Source organism: Triturus cristatus, chromosome 2_1 (assembly GCF_964204655.1).
Source record: "Triturus cristatus chromosome 2_1, aTriCri1.1, whole genome shotgun sequence".
NCBI lineage: Eukaryota > Metazoa > Chordata > Amphibia > Caudata > Salamandridae > Triturus > Triturus cristatus.
In genome coordinates this window covers 126,002,323-126,026,518 of record NC_140581.1, presented here as the reverse complement: position 1 = coordinate 126,026,518, position 24,196 = coordinate 126,002,323, and the positions used below count along the sequence as shown (strand labels likewise).

The following is a 24,196-nucleotide window of genomic DNA, read 5'->3' as shown; positions in this document are numbered from 1 at the left end:
ACTCGGTCAGCTGGGTGCAGGGTGCTTTTGAGCCGTCGGGCGCTCAATGTATTTCAATGGAGAAGCTGCAAGATGAAAAAGGCTGCAAGCTCGGGGACGGAGATTCTTCAGGTGCGACCACCACTTCGAGCGGTAAGTTGGGAAGCTGTAGGTTAGGTAGGCACCCAGGAGTTGGGCACAGGGGGCCGCAGGGCGCCGGGTGCAGGGGTGTCTTTTGGCGTCGGGAAATCTTACCCTCTGCTGGTCGCGGTTGGGGGGTCCCTGGTTCTGAGGCTGGAGCGTCGAGGAGGGTCCTTGAGTGCTGGATTCTTGGTCACAGTCGCCGGGGGGACGTCCTCATGGTCTTTGTTCACTCAGAAACAGGCCGGGCTCGGCGGGTGCAGAGTGTGCTGGATTCGCGGTTCCTGGCTGGCACCAGGGGTTGTTGCTGTTTGAGCAGAACCACTGCTCGTGGGAGTCCCAGTCTTTAGATGAGCAAGGCAGTGAGGTCCTCTGGGGTTTTCGAGGTTGCTGACCACTGGAGACGCCGGGGTTTAGCAGGAGCAGGTTCAAGGATCGACAGGCCTGTAGGGCTGGGGCCAAGTCAGTTGGTGTTGTCCTCTTGTTAGCAGCTGCACGGCAGGTCTTCTTTCTTCTTCTTGTTCTTCTTGTTTCAAAATCGGGATCTGAGGAAGGAAGGTTCAGGGTGCCCCTAAATACTAAATTATGGGGCGTTACAGGTAGGTAAAGGGCAGGGACCAATGGGTCCCTTCCCTGGGGTGGGTACACCCCCTATCCTGCCACTCTCCAGTGGAAAGGGGGCAGGAGCCTTGTCCTGATTGGGCAGGGCTCCCCATCCTCAAGATGGCGAGAGCCCGGAGTGGTGCTTCACCTCGTCTCCCCCACCTGAGGGGTGGGGTTGGCAGATGCTGGCACACCCCCTTTCCTCACTTGGGCTTTCCCGACAGTCTTCCCGCCAGAGTGGGGGCTAGAACCGGTGGGGACCAGTTGCTGAGTACAGTAAGTGGTCTGGGGAGGCTCACAAAGGCGGCCTGCCTTTGAAGCTTCCCCCTGCCCATCCTGGGGGAGGAGACCTAGCACCTCGCCCAGGACGTGCATTGTTGCAGGCCCAGGAGAGCAGATGGCTCCCTACCCAGGGGCCCAGCAACATGTCTTCTGGGTGGCAGCCTAGGCAGCCTCTCAGACAGGACGTGGATTGTGGGTTAGTTTCAGGGGGCAACTCTAAGTTGGCCTCTGTCGTGTATTTCACATTAAATCCCACACTGGCATCAGTGTGGGTTTAATGTGCTGAGAAGTTTGATACCAAACTTCTCAGTCTTCAGTGTAGCCATCATGGTGCTGTGGAGTTCGTGATGACGACCTCCTAGCACCATATACTCTTAATGGCAGCACTGCACTTACAGTGCCCAGGAATGGACCTGAGTACTGTAGGGATACAGGGCTTATGCACCTGTACCCACACCACTGGCATAGGGCACCCAGCCAGAGGGGTGACTGAGGTATGCCAGGGCAGTGTGTTTGTGGGCATGGCACACAGTGATGTGTGCCATGTCGACTCTCTGTTTTGTTCTGCACCAAGACACAAAGCCTGCCAGGGCAGTGTGTGGGTGTCAGGGTACAGGGCCTCTAAGGGTGGCACAATAAGTGCTGCAGCCCTTATGGGCCTTCTCTGGTCACAGTTCCCTGGGTACCTAGGGTATCATTTACCAGGGGCTGACCTGTGGCCAGAGATGCCATGGGTGTTGGTTTCAATACAGTTTAAGGAAGGAACACAGGCCCTGGGCACCTGGTTGGCAGGAGCCCAGGGCACACTCAGTCAAAGTACATCAGCAATTCAGCAAAAAGTGGGGGCATACCATGCAAGAAAGATGGCACGTTCTCACAAATGTGCATCCTGATCTTTTTATTACTACAAGGATACAAATTTGTGTTCACTGGGTTGGCCAATTTCCCCCAGTTAATAAAAGTTGGCTTTCCAACGTTCTGAGTTGAATGAGGTGTGCAATGTTAAGTGGGATCAGAAATATAACAGAATATGAGTGCACTTCCATAAATGGTGAAAGGACTAGATTTTCAGTTTGTGTGTCTTTTACACCTGTTTATTTGCAGGGCTTAGTCAATTATGGGTCGTTAGATGAGGATTCTTTTTATGACATCAAGGGTGCTTTTACTTCCACCTTTAAATTCGTTTATGAATCCTATAAATTTCCAAACATGGATTAAGGCTGACTGCACTGCTTCTTAGTCAGGGCTTTTAACATCTAGTTTGGATTCTTAATAGGTTAACTTCTGCTTGGCAATTAATATAAGAACATAACAAAAGAGATGATGCCAAGACTGGGTGAGTGGGCTCGTCCAAAATAAAATCCTGCTTGGAAACAGACAATACCTGTTTAAGTCAAACTAGGCTGAAGCTCAACTCAGCAAAACAATGGAGAAAAATTATAACTGCTCTATAAGTGTGTGTTCCCCTGTCCCGTTGGTCAAAATGACATCCCTGAGACCCCATAAAACCAAACTAAAATGTATAATCATTACAATCTGTTTGCCTACAAACACACACATTGGTTGACTCCTTTCTTGAAGTCAAAATAACGTGTTTCTCTTTTTTCTTGCTTACTCCCATTATTAGTCCATTGTGGATGACACCATTTAATCTGCCCTATATTACTGAGTCTGTCTTCTACTTTGCGTTTGAGCTAGTTCTCTGATAGTTACAAAAGGTTCGGAAGAGAATGGCTCGGCTCTTAAGGAAGACAAAGAGGTTTTATATCATCCAATAACGACCTGTTTCCATTATGTTAGAGTTGCCATTTTCTAGTCACTCTGCATGGCATACTAGAAATACTATTGCCAAGGATTCCTGTTACAGAATCTAAATGCTAAAATCACTCTTTTCTCACAGTAGCGCCAGCATAAGACATCCAATATAAAAGTAACCAGCATTTAGAAAAGAAAGCATGAACTAATTTGATCAGAAACAATGTCTTTCATCCAGACATAACATTCCATAAAGCTTCTTGTGAACACCTTCAAATATTTTCATTTTTGGATGGGAGGATGCATAACCCTGGGAGTCACGTGGCACTGGAAAACCAGGATTTTACAATATCTTGAAATAACCAGTAGTTGCTTGGTCTGCAGCTATTTTCGGGTTTGCTGTAAGAGCATTAACACTCAACATGTTACATTATCGTAGCAGGTATACAATTATCTGGCTATGGGAAACATGGTAGTCATAAAAAACTTCAGCCAAAATGAATTTGCAAAACACCGCACTCAACGTAAGCATTCTGCCAAACACCAGAGGTGATTGGTTAGTGTATGAAAAGAACATGTCCCAAAAAAAGAACAGGTGCACCATCAGCATATAATAGCAACCTACATTTCGTTCTGCTCAGCATTTAGAAAATGTAAATCTGCACAGCCCCAAATATTTCTTCTAAGTCCCCTAAATTATAACTGTTTGAGGCCATTATTTGAAGACTAATCCTACTGCGGAAAGCTGGAAGAGAGGGAAAATGCTAGGCAGAAAATCACTGCTGGCAGGAGTGTATTGTCTGCCCATATGTGACCCGGGTGTGCTACTGGCTAGTGTAATTGATTTGTCCAGATCCCAAGATTGCACAAAAGCATTAAATACTCTGGTGGAGACAGGTCGTAGGCAAGTAACACGGCAGGCACTTTTGACATTTACAACTGGAAGTGGCTTCCAAATTCTCAGTTACAGAATTCACAAATAGTTACCTTTTTTAAAACAGCATGGTTAAAAAATATATGAATGGTATTAAATGCAATTTGGCAAACAGAAAATGTGAAAAAGCTAAACCATTCAGTACATAACAGATAATCAAATGCAACACTTTAAAGATAATCCATACAAAAATTATTGATTGCAACCATAAACATTTTTTAAGTATCAATAGCATTTTAACATTCATAAGAAAAAGGGATACCATCCCACTACTATTATTGAGTTAATATAATATGAACACATAAGGACTATGTTTAATACACCAAAAACTAAAGTGAGTATTATTTACAATTTTGTACAAAGACACATTTCATCCAATACATTAATCTGGTACAGAAAATATAAACTATCAATAATTTGTAAGTAAGTAAGTATATAAAATAAGCCAAAAGTATAAGGATGATTAGTAACAGCTTCATCTTCCAAATGTTAAGGTATTGGTTTCATTTTAGGTTAAAGAAAAATAGGAATTAAATGGAATCTGGAATCTAGAAAATAGGTCTTTGGTTACATAGAGTAATGTTATTAATTTCTAAATCCTTCTTGTGGTTGAAACACAACCTATTCCACCATGCTAGAAAATACATATTTGTGGAATGCTCCCGTTACGTGTGATGTACTGAATACTATTGCACTTCACATATCTACCAATCTTCCATTGACTGAAGATTACCTTCCAACCTGAATTCAAACTCTCTAAAAGACATCTTGAACCGAAAATGTAACTTCACAAGACAAACATCTGTCACTTATATTTGAATGGGATTTATACAACCTGGCAGTTGTAAGGAAACAAGGAATATGCTACTTACCAGTATGCATCTGTTCTCGGCATGTAGAGCTGCAGATCTACACACTTTTGCATAGGTCGCCATCTGGTGTTGGGCCCGGATGTTTGCAGTTTGTTTTTCCTCTTGGAAAGTCTTTTGGAAGTCACGAGGTCGGTGACTCCTCCTTTGGATCTTATTGCGTATGGGCTTCAGCTCCATCCTCAGATTGTTTTTCGCCAGCAGGGAAAGATGGAGCGTAGTAATAACAGTGAAGAAACCCATGTGTGTTGTATCTAAATAAGATAGACTGAACAGATACAGGTAGCCGGGTGGGCGTGTGTAGATCTGCAGCTCTACATGCCAAGAACAGATGCATACTGGTAAGTAGCATATTCCGTTCGAGGCATATGAGCTGCAGATTACACACTTTTGCATAGACTATATAGCAGTTCCCAACCTTAGCGGCGACCACCGGTATCTGTTGCAGTGGTTTGAAATAGTGTTTTTAGTACAGCCTGGCCCACACTAGCTTGTTGCTTGGTTTGCACATCTACACAGTAGTGTTTAGTGAAAGTGTGCGGAGTTGACCATGTAGCTGCTTTGCAGATATCATCTAATGGAATGTTCCCTAGAAAAGCCATAGAAGCCCCTATCTTCCGTGTAGAATGGGCTTTAGGGTGAACGGATAGCGTTCGTTTTGCTTTGTGGTAGCAAATCGGGATGCATTTTACAATCCACCTAGCTATCCCGGATTTTGAGATGGGGTTGCCTTTGTGTGGTGGAGAGAAAGAGACAAACAGTTGTTTGGTCTTTCTGAAAGGTTGTGTTCTTTGGATATAGTAAAGTAAGGCTCGTTTGACATCTAGCGTGTGTAGAGCCCTTTCTGCAACAGTCTGAGGTTGCGAGAAAAATACAGGTAATTCTACAGATTGGTTTAGGTGAAAAGGGGAAATGACTTTAGGTAGGAATTTTGGGTTGGTACGGAGAACAACCTTGTTCTGGTGCATTTGAAGAAAAGGTTCTTGTATGGTAAGTGCTTGTATCTCACTGACCCTTCTAAGGGAAGTGATGGCTACAAGGAAAGCTGTTTTCCACGTGAGAAATTGCAGTTCGCATTTATGCAAAGGTTCGAAGGGAGGCCCCATTAGCCTTGTGAGAACAATATTTAAGTTCCACACAGGTGAGGGTGGTACTCTGGGGGGAATTATTCTTTTTATGCCTTCCATGAAGGCTTTAATGGCAGGTACTCTGAAAAGTGATAGGTGCTGCCTGTTTTGTAGGTAAGCTGCAATTGCTGCGAGGTGTAGCCGAATGGAGGTATATGCTAGATTACACCTTTGTAGGTGGAGTAAGTAGCATATGATGTGTTGTATAGACACGTCTAGAAGATTGATTATGGCAATAAACAACAAATCTTTTCCACTTGGCAGCGTAGCAGGCTCTAGTGGTAGGGTGTCTAGCTTCTCTGATGACGTTCATATAGTCAGGGGGAAGGTTTAGGTATCAGAATTCTAGGATTTCAGGAGCCAGATAGCAAGGTTGAGCTGAACTGGATCCGGGTGCCTGATCTCTCCATGGTTCTGGGTTAGGAGGCATGGTGAGAGGTGTAGCTTTTGGTGTGGTAGTACCGAGAGTTCCAGCAGCGTGGTGTACCACGGTTGTCTGGCCCATGTTGGAGCTACTAGGATCAGCGTGAGGGAATGCTGTTGTAGCTTTCGCACCACTAATGAAATTAGTGGGAGAGGTGGAAAAGCGTACGCAAATTTGCCTGACCATATCGCATTTCCTTTGGACAATGGGTGTGGGTATCTGGCGGCGAAGCTTGGGCATTTTTTGTTTTCGTGGGTGGCGAATAGGTCTATTTGTGGATGCCCCCACGTTTGAAAGAACGGGTGAAGAACCTGCGGGTGAAGTTCCCACTCGTGGATCTGTTGCGTCTGTCTGCTGAGCAGATATGCCATGGTGTTTTGGACTCCTGGGACATGTTGGGCTAGGAGAAAGATTTTGTGTGGAATTGCCCATCTCCATATGCTTTGTGCTAATTGAGAGAGCTGTGGAGAGTGTGTGCCGCCTTGTTTTTGAATATAATACATGGCCGTCATGTTGTCTGTGCGAATGAGGTCTGCCTTGCCTGAAATCTGTGTCTGAAAAGATTTTAGGGCTAGAAAGATTGCTAGTAACTCCAGATGGTTGATATGGAGTAACTTTTGTTGCGGCATCCATGTGCCCTGCACTGTGAGGTGTAATAGATGAGCTCCCCAGCCGGAGAGCGATGCGTCTGTTAGTATTATTTGTGGAACCGGGTCCAGGAACGGTCGACCTTTGGAAAGGTTTGTGGTGTTCCACCACTGCAGAGAGCGATGGGTGTGAACGTCTACCAACACCAGATCTGTCAGTTGCCCCTGGGCCTGGTTCCATTGGCGCGCTAAGCACTCTTGGAGTGGACGCATCTGGAGTCTTGCGTGGGGCACTATGAAAATGCAAGAGGCCATCATCCCTATCAGTTGCATAAACACTCTTGCTGGAAGGGAGTGTTGAAGTATGAATCTTTGTCGCAAAGCCTGAATGCTTGCAATCCTGGCCGGATTGGGGTAGGCTATTGCTTTTGAGGTGTCTATGGTGGCACCGAGGTATTGTTTTATGTGGGATGGTGTTAGCTAGGACTTTTGGTGGTTCACCGTGAAGCCTAGTTGGTGAAGTAGTTGGATTGTAGTGGCGGTGTGGTGTACACATTGGTTGTAGGACGTGGCTTTTATCAGCCAGTTGTCCAAGTATGGGAAGACGTGAATGTGCTGTCTTCTGAGGTGTGCCGCCACTACCGCTAGGCACTTGGTGAATACCCGTGGTGCTGTTGTGACTCCGAATGGGAGCACCTTGAACTGGTAGTGTTGCCCGTCCACTACAAATCTGAGGTACTTTCTGTGAGCATGGTGTACTGGAATGTGGAAGTATGCGTCTTTCAAGTCCAGTGTGGTGAGGAAGTCGTTCTGGGAGAGGAGCGGAAGCATCTGCTGAAGCGTTACCATGTAAAATTGGTCTGAATGTATGTATGTGTTTAGGGGCCGGAGATCTAGAATAGGTCGTAGAGTCTCGTCCCTTTTTGGTATTAGAAAATATAGGGAGTAGACCCCTAAATTTTGCTGATTGACGGGAACTTGTTCTATTGCATGTTTTTGTAGGAGGGAGATTACCTCCTGTTTTAGTAATGTGGAATGTTCTTGTGACATTGGGCGTTGCCTGGGTGGAATGTTTGGGGGGGTAGATGTTAATTCCAGGCAGTATCCTGACCGAATAATTTGGGTCACCCACTTGTCTGAGGTGATGGTCTCCCAGACATGAAGGAAATTTTGAAGTCTGCCCCCGACCGGAGTGGGATGGTCTGGAGGGAGCGGGGGAAGTCATTGGGTAGGCGGTGTGGCGGAGCGGGCGGTATTTGTTTTGCCTCTGCCTTTATTATTATTGCCCCTATAGCCGCCTCTTTGATAACCCCTTGTGAAGGTGGACTGAGTGGGGGATTTGTAGTTAGTGGACGCGTTATCTGAGGAGTAGCCTCTAGATGTACTCCGAAAGGAAGAGCGGCAAAAAGAGCGCCTAGGAGCGTGTGACTGCAGGGCTCCCATGGACTTCGCCGTATTGGTGTCCTTCATTTTTTCGAGGACCTCATCTACCTTTGGGCCGAATAGGTGTTCTTGGTCAAAGGGATGATTCAGGATGAAGGCTTGTACCTCTGGTTTAAAACCTGATATTCTTAGCCAAGCATGGCGACGGAGGAGGACGCTAGTATTAATGGCCCTGGAGGCTGTGTCTGCTGCATCTAAGGCACAGCGTATAGAGGTGTTAGTTATTGTCTTACCCTCTTGAATTAATTCATTGGCCCTAGTTTTATATCTTTCAGGGAGGTGGTGCATTATGGTTTCTAATTCATCATAATGTGCCCTATCGTATCTGGCCAATAGCGCTTGGGTGTTGGCGATACGCCATATATTGGCTGCCTGTGACGCAGTGCGCTTTCCTGATGCGTCCAGTAGCTTTGACTCTTTGTCAGGTAGTGGTGCTTCGCCTGACGCCTGGGAATTTGACCTTTTTCGTGCAGTGGAAACCACTACTAGGGAATCTAGTGGCGCTGGCCCTTTGATATAGGCAGGATCTGTGGGGGCAGCTTTATATTTTTTCTCTATGTGTGGGTTAATGACCCTGGCCCTGACTGGGTCCTTAAAAGCCTCTGGCGCATGTTTTACCACCCCCTTAAGCATAGGTAGTATGGAGGTAGACCTATGTGTGGTATCAAAAGTGTCGAGGAGGAAATCCTCCTCCACTGGGTCAGTGTGCAACTCTACCCCGTGATAGTGTGCCGCCCTTTGAAGTAGGTGGTGGAAACCTAATGAGTCTTCCGGTGGAGATGGTCTGGAAGGGTAAAGGTCATCTTGTGGGACGTCGAGAATATCTGGGTTATTGTAGTCGTCCCATGGGTCTGGGGATCCTGTAGGGGTGGGGTCTTGAGGCACATCCCCTGTATCGTGATATGGGTCCCCCTGATCATCATCGTCTGGAGACGGGGTCGGAGAGCGATGAGGTGGGGGTGGAGAAGGCGGAGGGGGCGGAGGTGGAGAGGGTGGAGGAGGTGGGGAAGGTATTCTGAAAGGGGAGGCAGCAGAGTCCTTCCTCTTTGGAGATGGAGGCGGAGCCGGTTTGTCGAAATGTCTCTTTTTGGAAGAGAGTGCCAAATGTCCAGTTTTTGGGTCCCTGGTGAGAGTTTTTTGTAAGGGATCCGGTGTAAATAGTTCCTGTGACAGTGTTTGGTCCGTCGGCGCCAAAGTCTTCGGGGCCGATTACTTTTTAGGCTTGTCCGTGCCAGTTTGCCTAGCACTGGGCTTGGGAACCTCAGATTTCTTGGTCGGCGCCGAGGTGGGCTTCGGCTTGGAAGTGTCGGTGCCGAGGGCCTTATGGGGTTTGGTCGGTAACGAAGATGGCGTCGGTACGGAAGCGCTGGGTTTCGGCCCCGAGGGCTTCGGTGCGGAGCTCGGTGTCGAGGTAGAGGCCGGTTTCTTTTTCGGTGCCGAAGTGTGTTTTTCGGCACCGCTGGCAGGCTGGCTTGAGCCCGAGCCGCCGGAAGGCTTATTTGGCTTCTTCACCGGGCCCGAAGGTGGGGGGTGTGAAGCAGTGTCTCTGGTCTTGCCTAGGCCCGGAGGCGAAGGCGTGACCGAAGCCTTTTTGGATGTTGGCGCGGGTGTGGGGGGTGGTATATTACTCACGACCCTTTGCGCCGGAGTGATGTCTTCCACATCGGAGTCGTCGGCCTCTGAAGCACTGACGAGGTCCTTTTCGGTGCGCTGCTGTCCCGGATCTTCGATGTCGTCTCCGAAGATATCGACTGAAAACGGAGGTCGAGGAGTGTGCCATGTTTCGTCTGGCTCTTCGGTCCAGAATAGTCTTTTTCGATCTGAAAGACTTACAGGCCGGACAGTCTCGAGCCTCGTGTTCAGGGGAGAGGCAGAGGTTGCACACCTCATGAAGATCGGTGTGGTAGAATTTGGACCCACATCGAGGGCACTTCTGGAATGGAGTTCTTCCCATCAGCCGGGACCGGAGCTTGGGTAGGCCCGAAGGCCGCCGTCGACGACTGGAACCGAAGATTTGTCGATGAGAAGGTGCGTTGATTGAGGAGATCGCGATCGAAACATTACCACGATGTGAGGTGAGGATTCCGCTTCAATCGTCGAACTGGAAAATGTTCGGAACCGGAGCGCGAAGATTACATCCAAGCCCGATGGCGGAAAAAAACAATCTGAGGATGGAGCCGAAGCCCATGCGCAATACGATCCAAAGGAGGAGTCACCGACCTCGTGACTTCCAAAGGACTTTCCAAGAGGAAAAACAAACTACAAACATCCGGGCCCAACACCAGATGGCGATCTATGCAAAAGTGTGTAATCTGCAGTTCATATGCCTCGAACACTGCTTTTCTTAATATGCAAAAAATAGATTATTATCTACTGAGCCTCATAAAAAGCCTTTATACAGACCACAACAAAACAAAACCAAAATTTTTATATATTTCTGTAACAGAATAATTTCAAGCCCTTATGACCTTACCTCTTTTGTAACTTGAATCACAGGTTCCAGAAGAGCGGCAGTGTAACACACGGAAGACTCCGGTATTTCAGCATGCCTGAAACATTTGTAGAATATATATAAAACTTGTGATGTAAAACTGCAATACATTCCAACACTTTAATTCTTCAAAAATGATGGTAGTACGTTTTTACAACAGCCACACCATGCCCATCAGGTACTAGATCTCAGCAGTGTAACATTATTTAGGAGGAACCAGCAAATAAAATGAAATGAAAGCAATTTTCCACTTTATTCGGGCATCTGTTTTCTAACTTTTTTTTATGTACTTCTCATGGAATAGAAACAGACACGAGAACCTGGAACTGCTGCTGAACATTGTTCAAAGAAACTGCGAATTGTGTTTCTCTTTTTCTTGTTTTAGTTGTTAATGTTTTAATTGCAAAGATTTTTGTTACTCAAGCAATAAAGAATTAATTAATGTTTGATGCTCAAGGCAGAAGTTAGAGCGGCGATACCTGTATACGAATATCCACATTTATCTATGTCACTGTCTCAGAATCTAAGATTCTGTGCACAATCACCCTTGTGCTGGGAAACATAGAAGCAAAAGTGTGGAACTAGCTTCAGAAAAAAAAGAAAAAACCCAAATGTAAAGTGTTTTCTTTCTTAAAGAGTAGATTTCTATATTTCGTATTTTCAGCATTTCCTAGTACACAGTAGTTATTGTAAGATAGCAATCATCATTTATAAAACATCAAATAATTAAATGTAAACTATAGAAGACATATATGTTCTAGATTCTTCCCAAAAGTTAAGTCATCATATCAACATATCTAAATAATTTAGATGTTCAGTTCACAAACAAAGTTGTGGGAACGGATGTCACAAACGAGATCGCTCTTTTTGGTTTACACTGTATCTAACCACAGATTCCTCACCTTTTGATTTCATCCAGGAAACAAACTGGATCTGGAACTTTCCACAGCAAATGCTCCTAAGCCATCAGGTGGTGCAATAAGACTCCACAACAACTTCACCACTTCCAGAAGTGACCGCTGGAAACGTTCTATAAGCGTTGCCTCTGCGCAAGGACATCAGTTTTCCTTGTAACTCTTCCACACCCTCAACTGGAGATAGGCCACGACAGATTACAGGTGTTGCAGTGCATCAAATCTAACATGGATGCTTTTCAGAGGGTGGTGAAGTACCTTAGGATAGGTAGAGTATCCACCAGAAAGAGAATTACGCAGGTAGGGAACGTGTCCTTCTGATGGATAATTCTAACCATATACCCCATAACTTCTAATTAGATTCAAAAGCAGTACTTCCCAAAAGGTCAAGCATCTGAGAAGCGGACTTATGCCAGGACGTTCTGTAGGTGAAATGTCCTTACCTGCGTCAAGATTATGCAGACCGTAATACCTGGTGAAGGTGTTTACAGACGTCCATATAGCAAGCTGGAAGATATCCATTAAACACTGGAACACGCCTCCCCAACGATGTAAAGGCACCCTGGACTCTGGTGGAATGATCTTGCAAGCCCTCTGGATACTGCTTTTTTTGGATAGCACACAGCAAGCCTTTATCTAAAGGATGATCCACTTGGACAAACATTACTTTCGGGCCACCCGTCCCTTTCTAAGAGCTGGCAAATCCAATAAAAAGATGGTCATCCACCCAGTGAGAGGAGTGAAGTGGAGCCAAAAAGACCACAGACCTAGCATCAGGATTCCAGGTTGTATCCAGAGTAGACATTACTGAAGTCGAGGACAGTGACAGAGTGGCTATAATAGACAAGCTCGCAGGAGTGGAGTCATGGGTCAGTACTGGTATAGACAGAGGCTCAACAGGAACAGTCAGCGCCAGCCCTGGCTCCTCCCACTAAGCCTAGACTGGGGGAGTCTGCGTCTCCATAGGGCCTGAAAGCACTCCAGAGCTAACCAGCATTGTCTAGAAAATGTTGCAGCATAGCTTCTCTGAAAACCTCCATCTGCTGCTGGTTCGCTGATGGCCCAGGGAACTTTTGGTGTATCGGGGCCAGCTCAGGAGTCGGACTATGGGAGCACACCCCAGGCCTATAAGTGTCAACTGCGCACCTTTTCCCCAGAGTGAGAGCTAAAGAGTACAAAAAAAGTACTGCTTGGTGTTATTATTTGCAAAATTTGTTTCTTAACTTTGTCTTGGACTTATTGGGGGGGGGGGGGACTTTTAGCTGGACCAGTCCATTGCTTGGAGACCAACTTCTCATGTTTTTGGGGTTTTTGAGACTTTTAGTCCCACCACCCATTCCCTAATGGCCTTCATTGTATCAGGGAGCACTTGTGCAGGAGTTTGTGCAGTGCTCGGACCATAGACAACTCCACACGTAGACATCATGTGGATATGTTACAGACAACTGCTTCCTGCAGTCGTGGTTTATTCTAAAGCCTGTGGTCTTCGGGGAGACATTATCCCAAGCACACTGTCAGAACTAAAATTAGTTTGTAGTTGGTTAAGCACAAACATTAAATTGGGAGCGGAGCTCTGGGTCTCTGTCCAAGGACATGGGAAGAAAGAAATCGATGTAGGTGTACAGGGGTGTTGCCTATATACAGCTCCATGCCATCACTTCTACAGGGGGGGGGGGAGCTCGTCACTGACTCCGATGGAGACACCTGTTGGTGCAGGGAAGCAATTGATATGAAAAGTTTTGGATCCAGCCAGGCACCTGAGGGACTTCAAAATGTGAGCAATCTGTCGCTAGAAGTATCCACCAAAAGAGCTATTTACAAGAGTTGCAGGGATGTAAGGGATAAAGAGACAAAAAACACAATATATATAAGGGTCACAGGGGAAATTTGATTTAAGGACTACTACACCTCCAATCCCCAATAGACACTACGACAAACTAACAGAAGGTGCTAAGTCCGTTCATAAAGAACAGCAAGCCACTACGCGCTGTGAAAAAGTGCAAGGAACTCCTCAGATAGTTAGTACATCACCTGGCGGGAGTTAAGAGTCCATCAGCCCACCCTTACTGGCGGAACCTCGTCATCTGAGACTCTAGGGAATCACGGTCTGGGCCCGCAATATCGAGCCAACGGGCTCTGCTGGGTGCACTGCCTAATGCTTCCCGAAAAGCAAAAACTCCTGCCAAGGTGTATGTTCAAACTTTGAGGACTCCAGTGATGTGCAGTGCTCTAGTGTAAATGTGAATTAAAAATGAATCCCTGGGCAAAAAATATGTTTATTGGGAATTGTCCAGGTGTCATATTTAAAAAAAACAATAGTCTTGAAAAAATAGACTATTTCCTGGCTCAGTTTTATAAGGTCGACATGTTTCAGCCGGTATGGTCAGTTGACCCGGCTTTCTTCAGGACCTAAATACGGTGGAAAAATAAAAGCTACTGCAGGGTAAACACATTGAATGTGAATCGTGAACAGCAATATTTAGACAGTGAAGGTGCAATCGTCAGATAAATCTGTGGCGATAGCCACCCTACCGGACAAGCAATCTCGTGCTTGGACGTAAGAACTATGTCTTCTTTCCTAGAAAGAATCCGGAGAATCAACCGTCAAAAAAAGGGACATCTAACACATAAAACACTGCATTCATGGCCGCTATTCAGCAGTGCCCATTATTACACTAGAGCACTGCACATCACTGGAGTCCTCAAAGTTTGAACATACACCTTGGCAGGAGTTTTTGCTTTTCGGGAAGCATTAGGCAGTGCACCCAGCAGAGCCCGTTGGCTCGATATTGCGGGCCCAGACCGTGATTCCCTAGAGTCTCAGATGACGAGGTTCCGCCAGTAAGGGTGGGCTGATGGACTCTTAACTCCCGCCAGGTGATGTACTAACTATCTGAGGAGTTCCTTGCACTTTTTCACAGCGCGTAGTGGCTTGCTGTTCTTTATGAACAGACTTAGCACCTTCTGTTAGTTTGTCGTAGGGATAAAGAGACTCCATCAGTAATAATATTAGATTCCAGCAATTTCTATGCGTAATTTTGCCATTTCAAGCAATTTGTGATCCAGCTGAGTTTAGGAGCAGTTTTCCCTTAGGGGTAAATTCATAACTAGCATCAATACCCAAATAAGCGGTTATTATCGACCTAGATGAGGCGGACTTTGACATTTACTCCCTATGTGCAGTCTAGTGCACAGGAGAACACTTTGAAGTGCATGTAAGTTGATAAAGAGCAAACTCCCCTTGCCCTGCTCCCCATTTGCACAACTGCTTCAAGTTACCAAGCATATTCATGCCATAATCCTTACAAATGTAGAAGATGTTTCACAATTTGTTCAGGGATTAATCGCTTCTCATGAATGGTAGTGGCAGCCCAAACAACAGCCTCACAGACCGATCCATCTTGAAATCGCCTTAGCTCAGACTTCTCACCCCAAAATTTCTGAAACTCAACTGCCTGCAGGTAGAAGTAAGAAAAATAAGGAATAAATACCACAGAATCAGGAAAGGGTCAAGTAAAGCTTAGAGTAGGTCATAAAGTTGAATAAATGTTGGTGGCAACCTAGCAGCAATAATGGAAACTGTACTGTAGAACCAACATTAAAACCCCCAAGTCCATGACAAACATCTTAATCAATGTGGTCAAAAACATACAGTAACTTCAATGACACCAGGATGCCTTTCCTTTCTGCAACAGTTTTTGGAAAGTGCACAAGAAACATGTTTTCTGTGTAGAATGGAGTGATAAGAAGAGGAAAACAAGTGTTTTTGCAGGAAGACAAAGATAATGACTGAAGTACATTTTTAATACTAGACAGATACAGAACCAGGCAAAAGAGGAAGGACAGCAAAGGAACAGTCTCAGTTGAATATAGCTAAAATTACACCCAACAAAATTCCTTAAATATTTTAGTATAACTATTATCCCACAACAATGCCAATTTAAAAGAAAAGGTAGTAATAGTTATTCAGTACAAGATTGCACAGTGATGAGGTAACCTCACAACATTAGTGAATGAAAAGATCTGAAGTGATTCTGGCCAACTGACTGCCAACTAAAATTAAGAGCCTATAGTTAAGGGAAGTACAAAAAAAACCTCAATTTTCGCTAAAAGATTCTAGCCCAGAGGACGTTTTCTTTTTTTAACTTTATTTAGATCCTCTGACAGGTTCGCCTCTACTGATACAGAGTCAAGTTTATGCTCCAATACCGAACTGGAAGTCTTTTACCGAACAGAGTATCACCAATAACGTTGAATTTGGCCACGTGCCCCACTTGTTTCCTTTTTGTGTACTGCTGGTGTTCTTGCTGCCTAGAAACTAATATTTTTCCAATCTGCTTTGTATTGGCCGGTGGCTCTGTTTGCGTACCAAGACAGCAAGAACTTCTACTGGAGTGGTTTCTGGAGGGAGGGGCTATTCCACAATCAAATCTTGTTGCTTTCACCAATGTTTTGACGCCTCTGCGATTTCACAGGTTTAGTGTACATCCACCAGTTTTTCTTCCTTGGTTGGTTTTCCCACATTTGTCCTTCTATTAGGTGCTAGGCAATGTTCCTTTGGGGGCGGGGGGTTAGGATTGGATTCCACCGCTGGTCTTTTAGTATTTTTTGTTGGGCAGATTGTTGTGTCACTGCTGTCCCGCTTTATGGGAGTGCTTCGCCAGATGATTTTTTGGATCGGTCCCATCCTGGTCCCTGTGAAGTGGGGGGTTTAGTGGGAGGGAGCTCGACCCAGCAGTTTCCCCTGTGCAAGTAGTCCTTGCTTAATTTGTGAGGGGACTCCTATCTATCACTTCCTTAATCTGCTTTGCAGGCCCTTGTTCCCCCTGCATACCCGCCATTCACCGCTATCACCCCTGCAGTTCGGTCTAGTCTACTTCTGCCTGGATTTGGGCCCACCTCCTCCACAGCTCTACTCCTAGAATGATGCTGGTCAGATACAGCTCTCCTTTCTTGCCCGCTCGCAGTTCATCTTAGGTTTCCATGCTACCCTTTCTCGACAAATGTCTTCACGGTCTCAAGCACAGCCTTAGGCCCACACATCACAGACCCTCTAATCTGGAATGCACCCGAGCAGGTAGCTTGTTTTATCTCATTTAGGCCTCCAAAACCTGGTGTCCCATTTTCACCTGGATCGCTGGATTCCTAGACTGTGTTTGCTTACACTTAGGGACACTCATCACTAGTCTGTGTTCGGATGACTAAGGATTACGGCTGTTGAAGCAGAACTTCTTGAGTGTGCGGCCATCTTGTTTGATGGTTGGCCACACCCCATACCGTTTTGAGCCTTTAGAAAAGGAGCTTGGATGCACCTATTTGGCTGGTTGACGTGCTGCATCAAGGAAATACAATAATGCATAGATAAAATACAATAATGCATAGATGAATGAAACCTGGGGTTTGCAGAGCTTCCATGACCCAACTTTTTTACCTGGCATAAAGGGCCACCTTAGTATGAACCATTGTAACTCTGCTGAAAAATGTCCTAACTAAATTCGATCACTATCGCTGGCACATCAGTAATGAGCCTTTGAAGGAAAACCACTATTTCCCTCTTGTATCATATTCCTTGGTCCTTTCTCTTCCATCGATAGTTCATAAACTTTCTAGCTCTTCACAGCAGGACACTAAAGTATACTAATACCTGCACGCACACACAAACACACACATGGCTGACTTATTTGCTGATAGGTTCACATGAAAACCATGGTTGCCCCTGTGATTTAAAATACCAAAGGCAGTGATCAGAGTTGTACGAGTAGAAAAGAATCCAGTATATGAAGCTGCTCAAGGCTATTTCACTGATTTTCATACTAAGATTACATGGATTTAGATCCTCACAGTGGCAATAGATATCCTATTTAAGCACTCTGCAGGGAGGTGAATTAACAAAAAGGCATCCATATAAAGCACACAAGAAAAATAAGACAGAAGCAGAGTGTATGATTGGGTTACACAGACCTTCGCATTGTCTGCCTCAGGGCCTTTCTCGAGGATACTGCTGTAGTACTCTGGTCTCAACAACAACCCAAATGAGAGGTGATCGATGTCTTTGTGCTTCGGTGGATCATCAGCAATCGGCCACTGCAAGTGAAACAGCACGCTCATGTATCCAAGGTTCACTAAAACCAGCAAAGTACTAAACAACTTTCATGTTACATCTACAATGGATAAAGCATTCTCGCCTCTAATGTAGAGAAAGTTACTTTCCAGTGCAAATGTTTACTTTAAAAACTCTTAACACAGAGAGGGGTCTTTAGGTACAGAATGGTAATTAATTGCCTTACTTTGCGTTATGTAGACGTAGGCGCTGTTCCCCCATTACTACATAGTGGAGGGATAGAAAATTGCTTCTTCAAATCTTATTTTAAAAAATAAACAGCAGAACAAATCTACTGGCAATTTGGGGCGCTCAGACCCCGTCTGAATAGAACAACATCTTGTGTGATACAGGATTAATGATCACAAGCTAAGATATTTTCATACAATGGGGCAACCATACAGCCCAGACACTTGACTCCTAGTGGAATAATATGGAATGATGAATGATGGCAGAGAAGGGTCTGTACTCTAATCGCCCCAATACACCTAGACGTTTCCAAAGGTATATGGACAGTAGATTGAATTCCACTGTCTTGAAGGAGTTTCATTCACCCACATACTAACTATCAAATTGATTTAGTGAGCCAGCTGAACCATACCGCTGACAGTTACCGAATAGGGCTATGCTTCTTTACATTAATATTGGATCACACAATGTTAATTGAGATATAAATGTGTGCGCGCTTGCTGAGAATTCTGCCAATTTATATGCCTGGTTATGTCACTGCCTGCTTAGCGGATAGACTGTAGGCTTTGTATGTAAACTGGATTAGAAAGTCAAATGATTTTGAGAGAAAGTGTATCACGGGGATGAGTAAAAAAGAAAGTTAAATTAACTTTAAGAAGAAAAGCTCCTCTTCCTTACTTCTGGACTCTGTGGCAGTGCATGTGACAGCAGAACCAGTCGGTCTCCAAGGCCACGACAGAAAAGAGAGAGTAGTAAAGGTAGTACGGCTGCAACGTAGTTCCCACTGTAATCTATAAGCTCATTCAGAAGTTTCATCTTCTTGCATGTCACCTGAAGTTTGGCCAAATTTCTTAAGCTGAAAAAGAAGATGGAAAAAAGTGAGAGGCTGTCAGAACCCTTTTCATCTCTTCTAAGCACTAGCGGCCAGTGTTTGAGACATTGAATGGGTGGGAGGGGCGAAGGGGGGCATAGGGGTCGCGAAGGGAGGGGGGCAAAATAAAAAATTATAATTTTAAAAAGCCTTACCTTCAGCCGGCCGCCTCGCGCTCCTCTGCTTCAGGCACAGGATCCCAGAATGGCCTGCGGCTAATCCTGAAGCTGCTCTCACGTGAGAGCAGCTTCAGGATTGGCCTCAGAGCCCTCGATCAGCGCTCTAGGACAGACTGGGAGCCTGTGCCTGCTCTCTCCAACCCCAGCAATGCAGCTGGGGGTGAAGAGAGGTTCACTGCGCATGACTGGTCTGGCCAGCCCGAGACATAATGAGGAGCCGCGGCCAACAGGCAGTAAGACAAGGCAGCTGCGGGTCAACAAAGTTTGGGAACCACTGTCCTAGGGAGTGTAGTTGTGGGTGTCTGGATTTGAACAACTGTCCTTTTGAATTTTCTGATGTTTCAAACAGGTCTATTTCTGGTATCCCCCACTTTCTGATAACACCTTCTTGGTCACTGCCTGATTGAGGTGGATGCTTGTCTGCTCAGTTTGTCAGTTTCTACGTTTTGTCTAACCTTAGTATGTGTAGCGTTGTTATAGTCATCGGTCTCTGAATGGCCAATCTCCATATTTCCTGTGCTAGTTTTGTTGTCCGTTGAACTTGTATCCATTTACCCCATAACTGCTCCTGTAAGGCTTTTAAGGCTAGGGACACTTTCCTTAGTTCCAGTAAGTTTATGTGGTGTACTGGTTTCCAGACTCCTCGGACGTTGAACTTCTCCATATGAGCTTCCAATCCCATGTGTGAGGCATCCGTGGTGATAGTCACGTTTGGCGTTAATAGCATGAAAGACCCTTCTATTGTTACACTTTCCCTGTTCAACCACCTGAATGAATGAATGAAGCAAATTTGTATTGCGCAACTAAGCCCAATGGGCGTCAAGGCGCCTAACCAAACAATACTGACTGTGACTCAGAAAATACTCGGAACTTACTGGTAGGCCTTCACAAAATACCAGGTTTTAAGTGCTTTCCTAAAAAGGACCAAAGAGGGTTGGGACTTAATCTGCAAAGGGAGAGAGTTCCAAAGTCGTGGAGCAACGATGGAAAACGCTCTACTACCCCATCTCACCTTCTTACTTCGGGGGATTACCAATTGATTAGCCTCTGAAGAGCGGAGACATCTGCTAGGAATATAATGTACCAGAAGGGACCCCAGAGCATCAGAAGGGCCAGCGGAAAGAGCTCTGTATGTAAGACAGAGAAGTTTAAAAGTAATCCTGAAATGGATGGGGAGACAATGTAAGTGCTTCCTAGCAGCAGTTGCAGAGGAATCTTTCGGAAGAGCCAAAACGAATTTAGCAGCAGCATTCTGCACGACCTGAAGGCGCTGAATGAGATGTTTATTAGTATCCGCATAAAGTGCGTTACAATAATCTAGCCTCGAGCCAACAAGAGCAGTCACAGTTTGCTTGCGTGCCAATGGTGAGAGATAATGAAGAATTTTTCTTAGGGTCATAATGACACCCCAACATGTAGAAACCGTCCTGCTGACCTGGAGATTCATAGTCAATGAAGTATCAAAAATGACTCCAAGGTTCCTAGCAGACTTAACAGGGGAAGGGCAGGTTCCCAAAGATGTAGGCCACCAATCACTAGACCAGATATCTTGGTCTTTACCAAAGACTAGGACCTCAGTTTTGTCGGCGTTCAGTTTTAAGGAGTTTGACACCATCCAGTCCGCGACCAACTGCATACAGGACCTAAAACTGGACGCCGAAACACTGACAGGGTGGGCTAGGGACACCATGATTTGTGTGTCGTCAGCATAGGAGACTACCTCCATCCCCTGAGATCTTACTAACCTAGCAAGGAGGGCAACATAAAAGTTGAATAAAGTTGGGCTTAAAGCAGACCCTTGAGGCACCCCACATTGCAAAGATTTAGCAGGGGAGAGGAAGTCTCCAAGCATGACTCTTTGCTCTCTCAGATGTAAAAAAGAGTCAAGAAGGCCTAAAGCTGGCCCAGCCACCCCTGCCTCCCTTAACCGAGATGTTAAGATGGAGGGAGACAGGGTATCAAACGCTGCAGTAAGGTCCAGAAGAACTAAAATAGTTGTCTGACCCCCATCAACTTTGCAGCGAATGTTATTTACCACCATCGTCAGAGCAGATTCGGTGCTGTGGAATTTCCTGAATCCATGCTGTGAACTGTTAAGAAACTCAGAGGAGTCAAGAAAGGTGGATAGATGGAAATTGAGATGTGCTTCAAGCATCTTGGCAGGAGCAGGTAACAAAGAGATTGGTCGAAAATTCTTCAATACTCCCGGATCAAGGGAAGGCTTTTTAAGGAGAGGTCTGACTATAGCCTTTTTCCAAGTCACAGGAAAAGTACCCTGGGCTATGGCCTCATTCATCACTTCCAGCAACGGAGGCAGAAGGATCGTCCTGCAATCCTTAAGAACTCTTAAGGGGCAGGGATCAGCAGGAGAAGCAGACTTAGTCCTATCAAGAAGGGCATTAAGACTCTCAAGAGAGAGCGGTGGAAAAAGAGTAAGGAACTTACTATTAGGTCCCTTCCTCCAGGACTCTGCGGCCTTAATCGCAAGGAGGGAACTATCATCTGATAGAATCCTCTGAGTTGCCAGGTCCTGATGAATATCCGAAATTTTCTTGTAAAAGAATTCGGAAATATTGTTGCATAGCTCCTGAGAGTCCACAACTGGGTCCGGTGACTGAGAAGAACACAAAGAGTCAACTATTTTAAACAATTCTTTAGACGAAGAGAGGGAGGCCGTCAAATTAGAAAAATAGACTTGTTTTCCCCTGATCACATTAAATTTATAGGTTCGTAGAGACAGCTTGTGATCCTCTCTGTCATTCGGATCCCAAGACTTACGCCATTTCCTATCCTTGGCTCTACAGGTTTGTCTGAGGAGTCTTAAGGACTCTGTAAACCAGGGCGCTGAGGGTTTACGACGAGCCACATATCGCAAAGAAGCGGGGGCAAGCACATCAACCGCTCTGCTAATAGAATCAGCCAACTCCTGGGCCGCCACGTTAACATCTCGTGAGGACAGGGCCCCAGAACCTTTTATCAGAGGAGAGAGGGCTTGAGTGGTAATATTTTTATAACTCCTTTTCCAGACTCTATTATTGATGGCATAACTATGGGGGTCTTCAATAGGGATTGTGAGTTCAAGGGGTACAGCCAGATGATCCGACCAGGCCAAGGGAATGGGAGAGCCAGCTGAAAGTCTAGGGTCATTAGTAAAGACCCCGTCTAGTGTATGGCCCGCTCGATGAGTAGGGCCTTTCACCAGCTGGTTAAGCTCACAAGCTTCTAGCGAGTTAATCAGTTGAAGTGTATCACTTGCTCCAAAATTCTCCAAATGAAAGTTTAAGTCCCCCAGAATAGTGAGCTGCGACTTACCAAAATAAGACTCTAAGATTCGAAGTAAATCGGAGCAAAAGCTCGTTCTGGGACCAGGCGGTCTATAAACGAGAATGCCCGTGAAGGAAACTGTAGGTGAAGAAGAGATACAAAAATACATAGCCTCGAAAGAGTCCGAGGGCTCAGAGATAGTCTTTGTCACACAGGAGAGTGGGGCTCTACACAAAATTGCCAGCCCTCCCAATCTACGTCCCACTCTATCCTGTCTGTGAATCGTAAAGCCCTCCGGAATAGCCAGTAATAAATCATGGCCAGAGGAGTCGGAGGCCCAGGTTTCCGAAACAAAAACCCAGTCTGGCTGCCTATCAGTAACGAACTCATGGAACGCAATATTATTCTTGATAAGCGACCTAGCGTTAATCAAGAAACCCTTTTTGGTTTGTGTAATAGTCCGACTAGCTAATAGATTAACAGAACCTCCCCCAATCCCTTTGGATGGAGAAAAAACCGCCTCACAAAGGCGACAAGAGGAGGAAGATCTCAAATCCTCAGGGGAAAGGGAAAAATGGCAAGCTAACGATCGAGGCCTGAAGGAAAGTAACTCACCTCTAGAATACTTCCTCACTATCTGTGGCGGGCAATGCGAAGTTCGGTCGGCCAGCTCGCCCAACAGCACGTCCTCAGCACGGACGGGCGCAGACGGGCTGAACTCAGGCGTAACTCCAGCGGAAGTCCGGCAAGCCCGCTGCGCGAGTCCGCTGCGCGAAGCCATGACTCCCTTATCTAGTGTCTATGGCCCTACGGAGAGCTAGAGCGTCCAAGCCACATGCTCAGCTCCTAGTACTCCCAAGACGGCGCCCTATCAACTACAATGCAACCGGGAGATGGACCCGCCCAACAGCGGTGAGCAAAACAAATTATAGTGCAAGCAGGGGACCTACAGATTAAAACCAGGGAATAATTCCAAATAAGAATTAAATAAAATAGCAAAACGAGGGAAGTTTAAAAAGGCAGAAGCCAGTAATTCCAGGTACCCAGCGCTCGCAAAGCGCCAGCGCTACAGCAGGTTTCTCAGGTTAGTAGTCAGCAAGGGAGAGCAGACAGTTTACGTCCCTTATCTAGTGTCTATGGCCCTACGGAGAGCTAGAGCGTCCAAGCCACACGCTCAGCTCCTAGTACTCCCAAGATGGCGCCCTATCAACTACAATGCAACCGGGAGATGGACCCGCCCAACAGCGGTGAGCAAAACAAATTATAGTGCAAGCAGGGGACCAACAGATTAAAACCAGGGAATAATTCCAAATAAGAATTAAATAAAATAGCAAAACGAGGGAAGTTTAAAAAGGCAGAAGCCAGTAATTCCAGGTACCCAGCGCTCGCAAAGCGCCAGCGCTACAGCAGGTTTCTCAGGTTAGTAGTCAGCAAGCCTCATTTCCTCCTGCACTCTATGTGTGACAACTCCCCATTGCTTGCGACCACTGGCTCTGGACCATTTCCTGTGTAGCCTTGCATGTGGTATTAGTAAAATACAGGAAGCCACCATTCCCAACAACTTCCCCACAGTCCTCACTGTCAGAGACTGACTCTTCCGGTAGCGGCGAGCTTCTTGCATTATTTCCATACCTTCTTTTTGCATGGGAACGCCATCAATTGCGTTATGTTGATTCTTGCTCCCAAGAAGGGCTTCGCTTGTTCTGGCATGGGCAATGATTTTTCTGCGTTAATGGAGAACGACAGTCTGTAGAGTGTTATCTTCACTGTTTTTATGTTGTCTCTGTATTTGAGGGCAGCACCCACATTTATCAACCAGATGTCTTGGTAGGGGTGTTTCTGTATTCCTTTCCTTCTTACATGTGGCGCTACAGCCACTAAGCACTTTGTGAATACCCTAGGAGCCTATTTTATTCCAAATGGTAAGAACTCTGAATTGAACTGAAACCCTGAAAGGTCTAGTATGGGCCAAAGCAATTTGTCTGATTTTGGTACCAGGAAATATGTTGAGTAGTTTCCCTTGTTGATCTCTTTAAGGGGCACT

General features: G+C 45.7%; 1 protein-coding gene across 1 annotated transcript in view; it reads right to left on the bottom strand.

The window, feature by feature from the left end:
- Positions 1-24,196, bottom strand: part of NOL6 (nucleolar protein 6) — a 530,178-nt gene that overhangs the window by 343,058 nt on the left and 162,924 nt on the right. Inside the window, exons 12-15 of the mRNA XM_085628873.1 lie at positions 18,517-18,694; positions 17,511-17,633; positions 14,856-15,004; positions 10,618-10,693 (exon numbers count right to left, since the gene is read on the bottom strand). Of these exons, the coding sequence (XP_085484999.1) occupies positions 10,618-10,693; positions 14,856-15,004; positions 17,511-17,633; positions 18,517-18,694 (526 nt within the window). The remainder of the gene's footprint in view (positions 1-10,617; positions 10,694-14,855; positions 15,005-17,510; positions 17,634-18,516; positions 18,695-24,196) is intronic.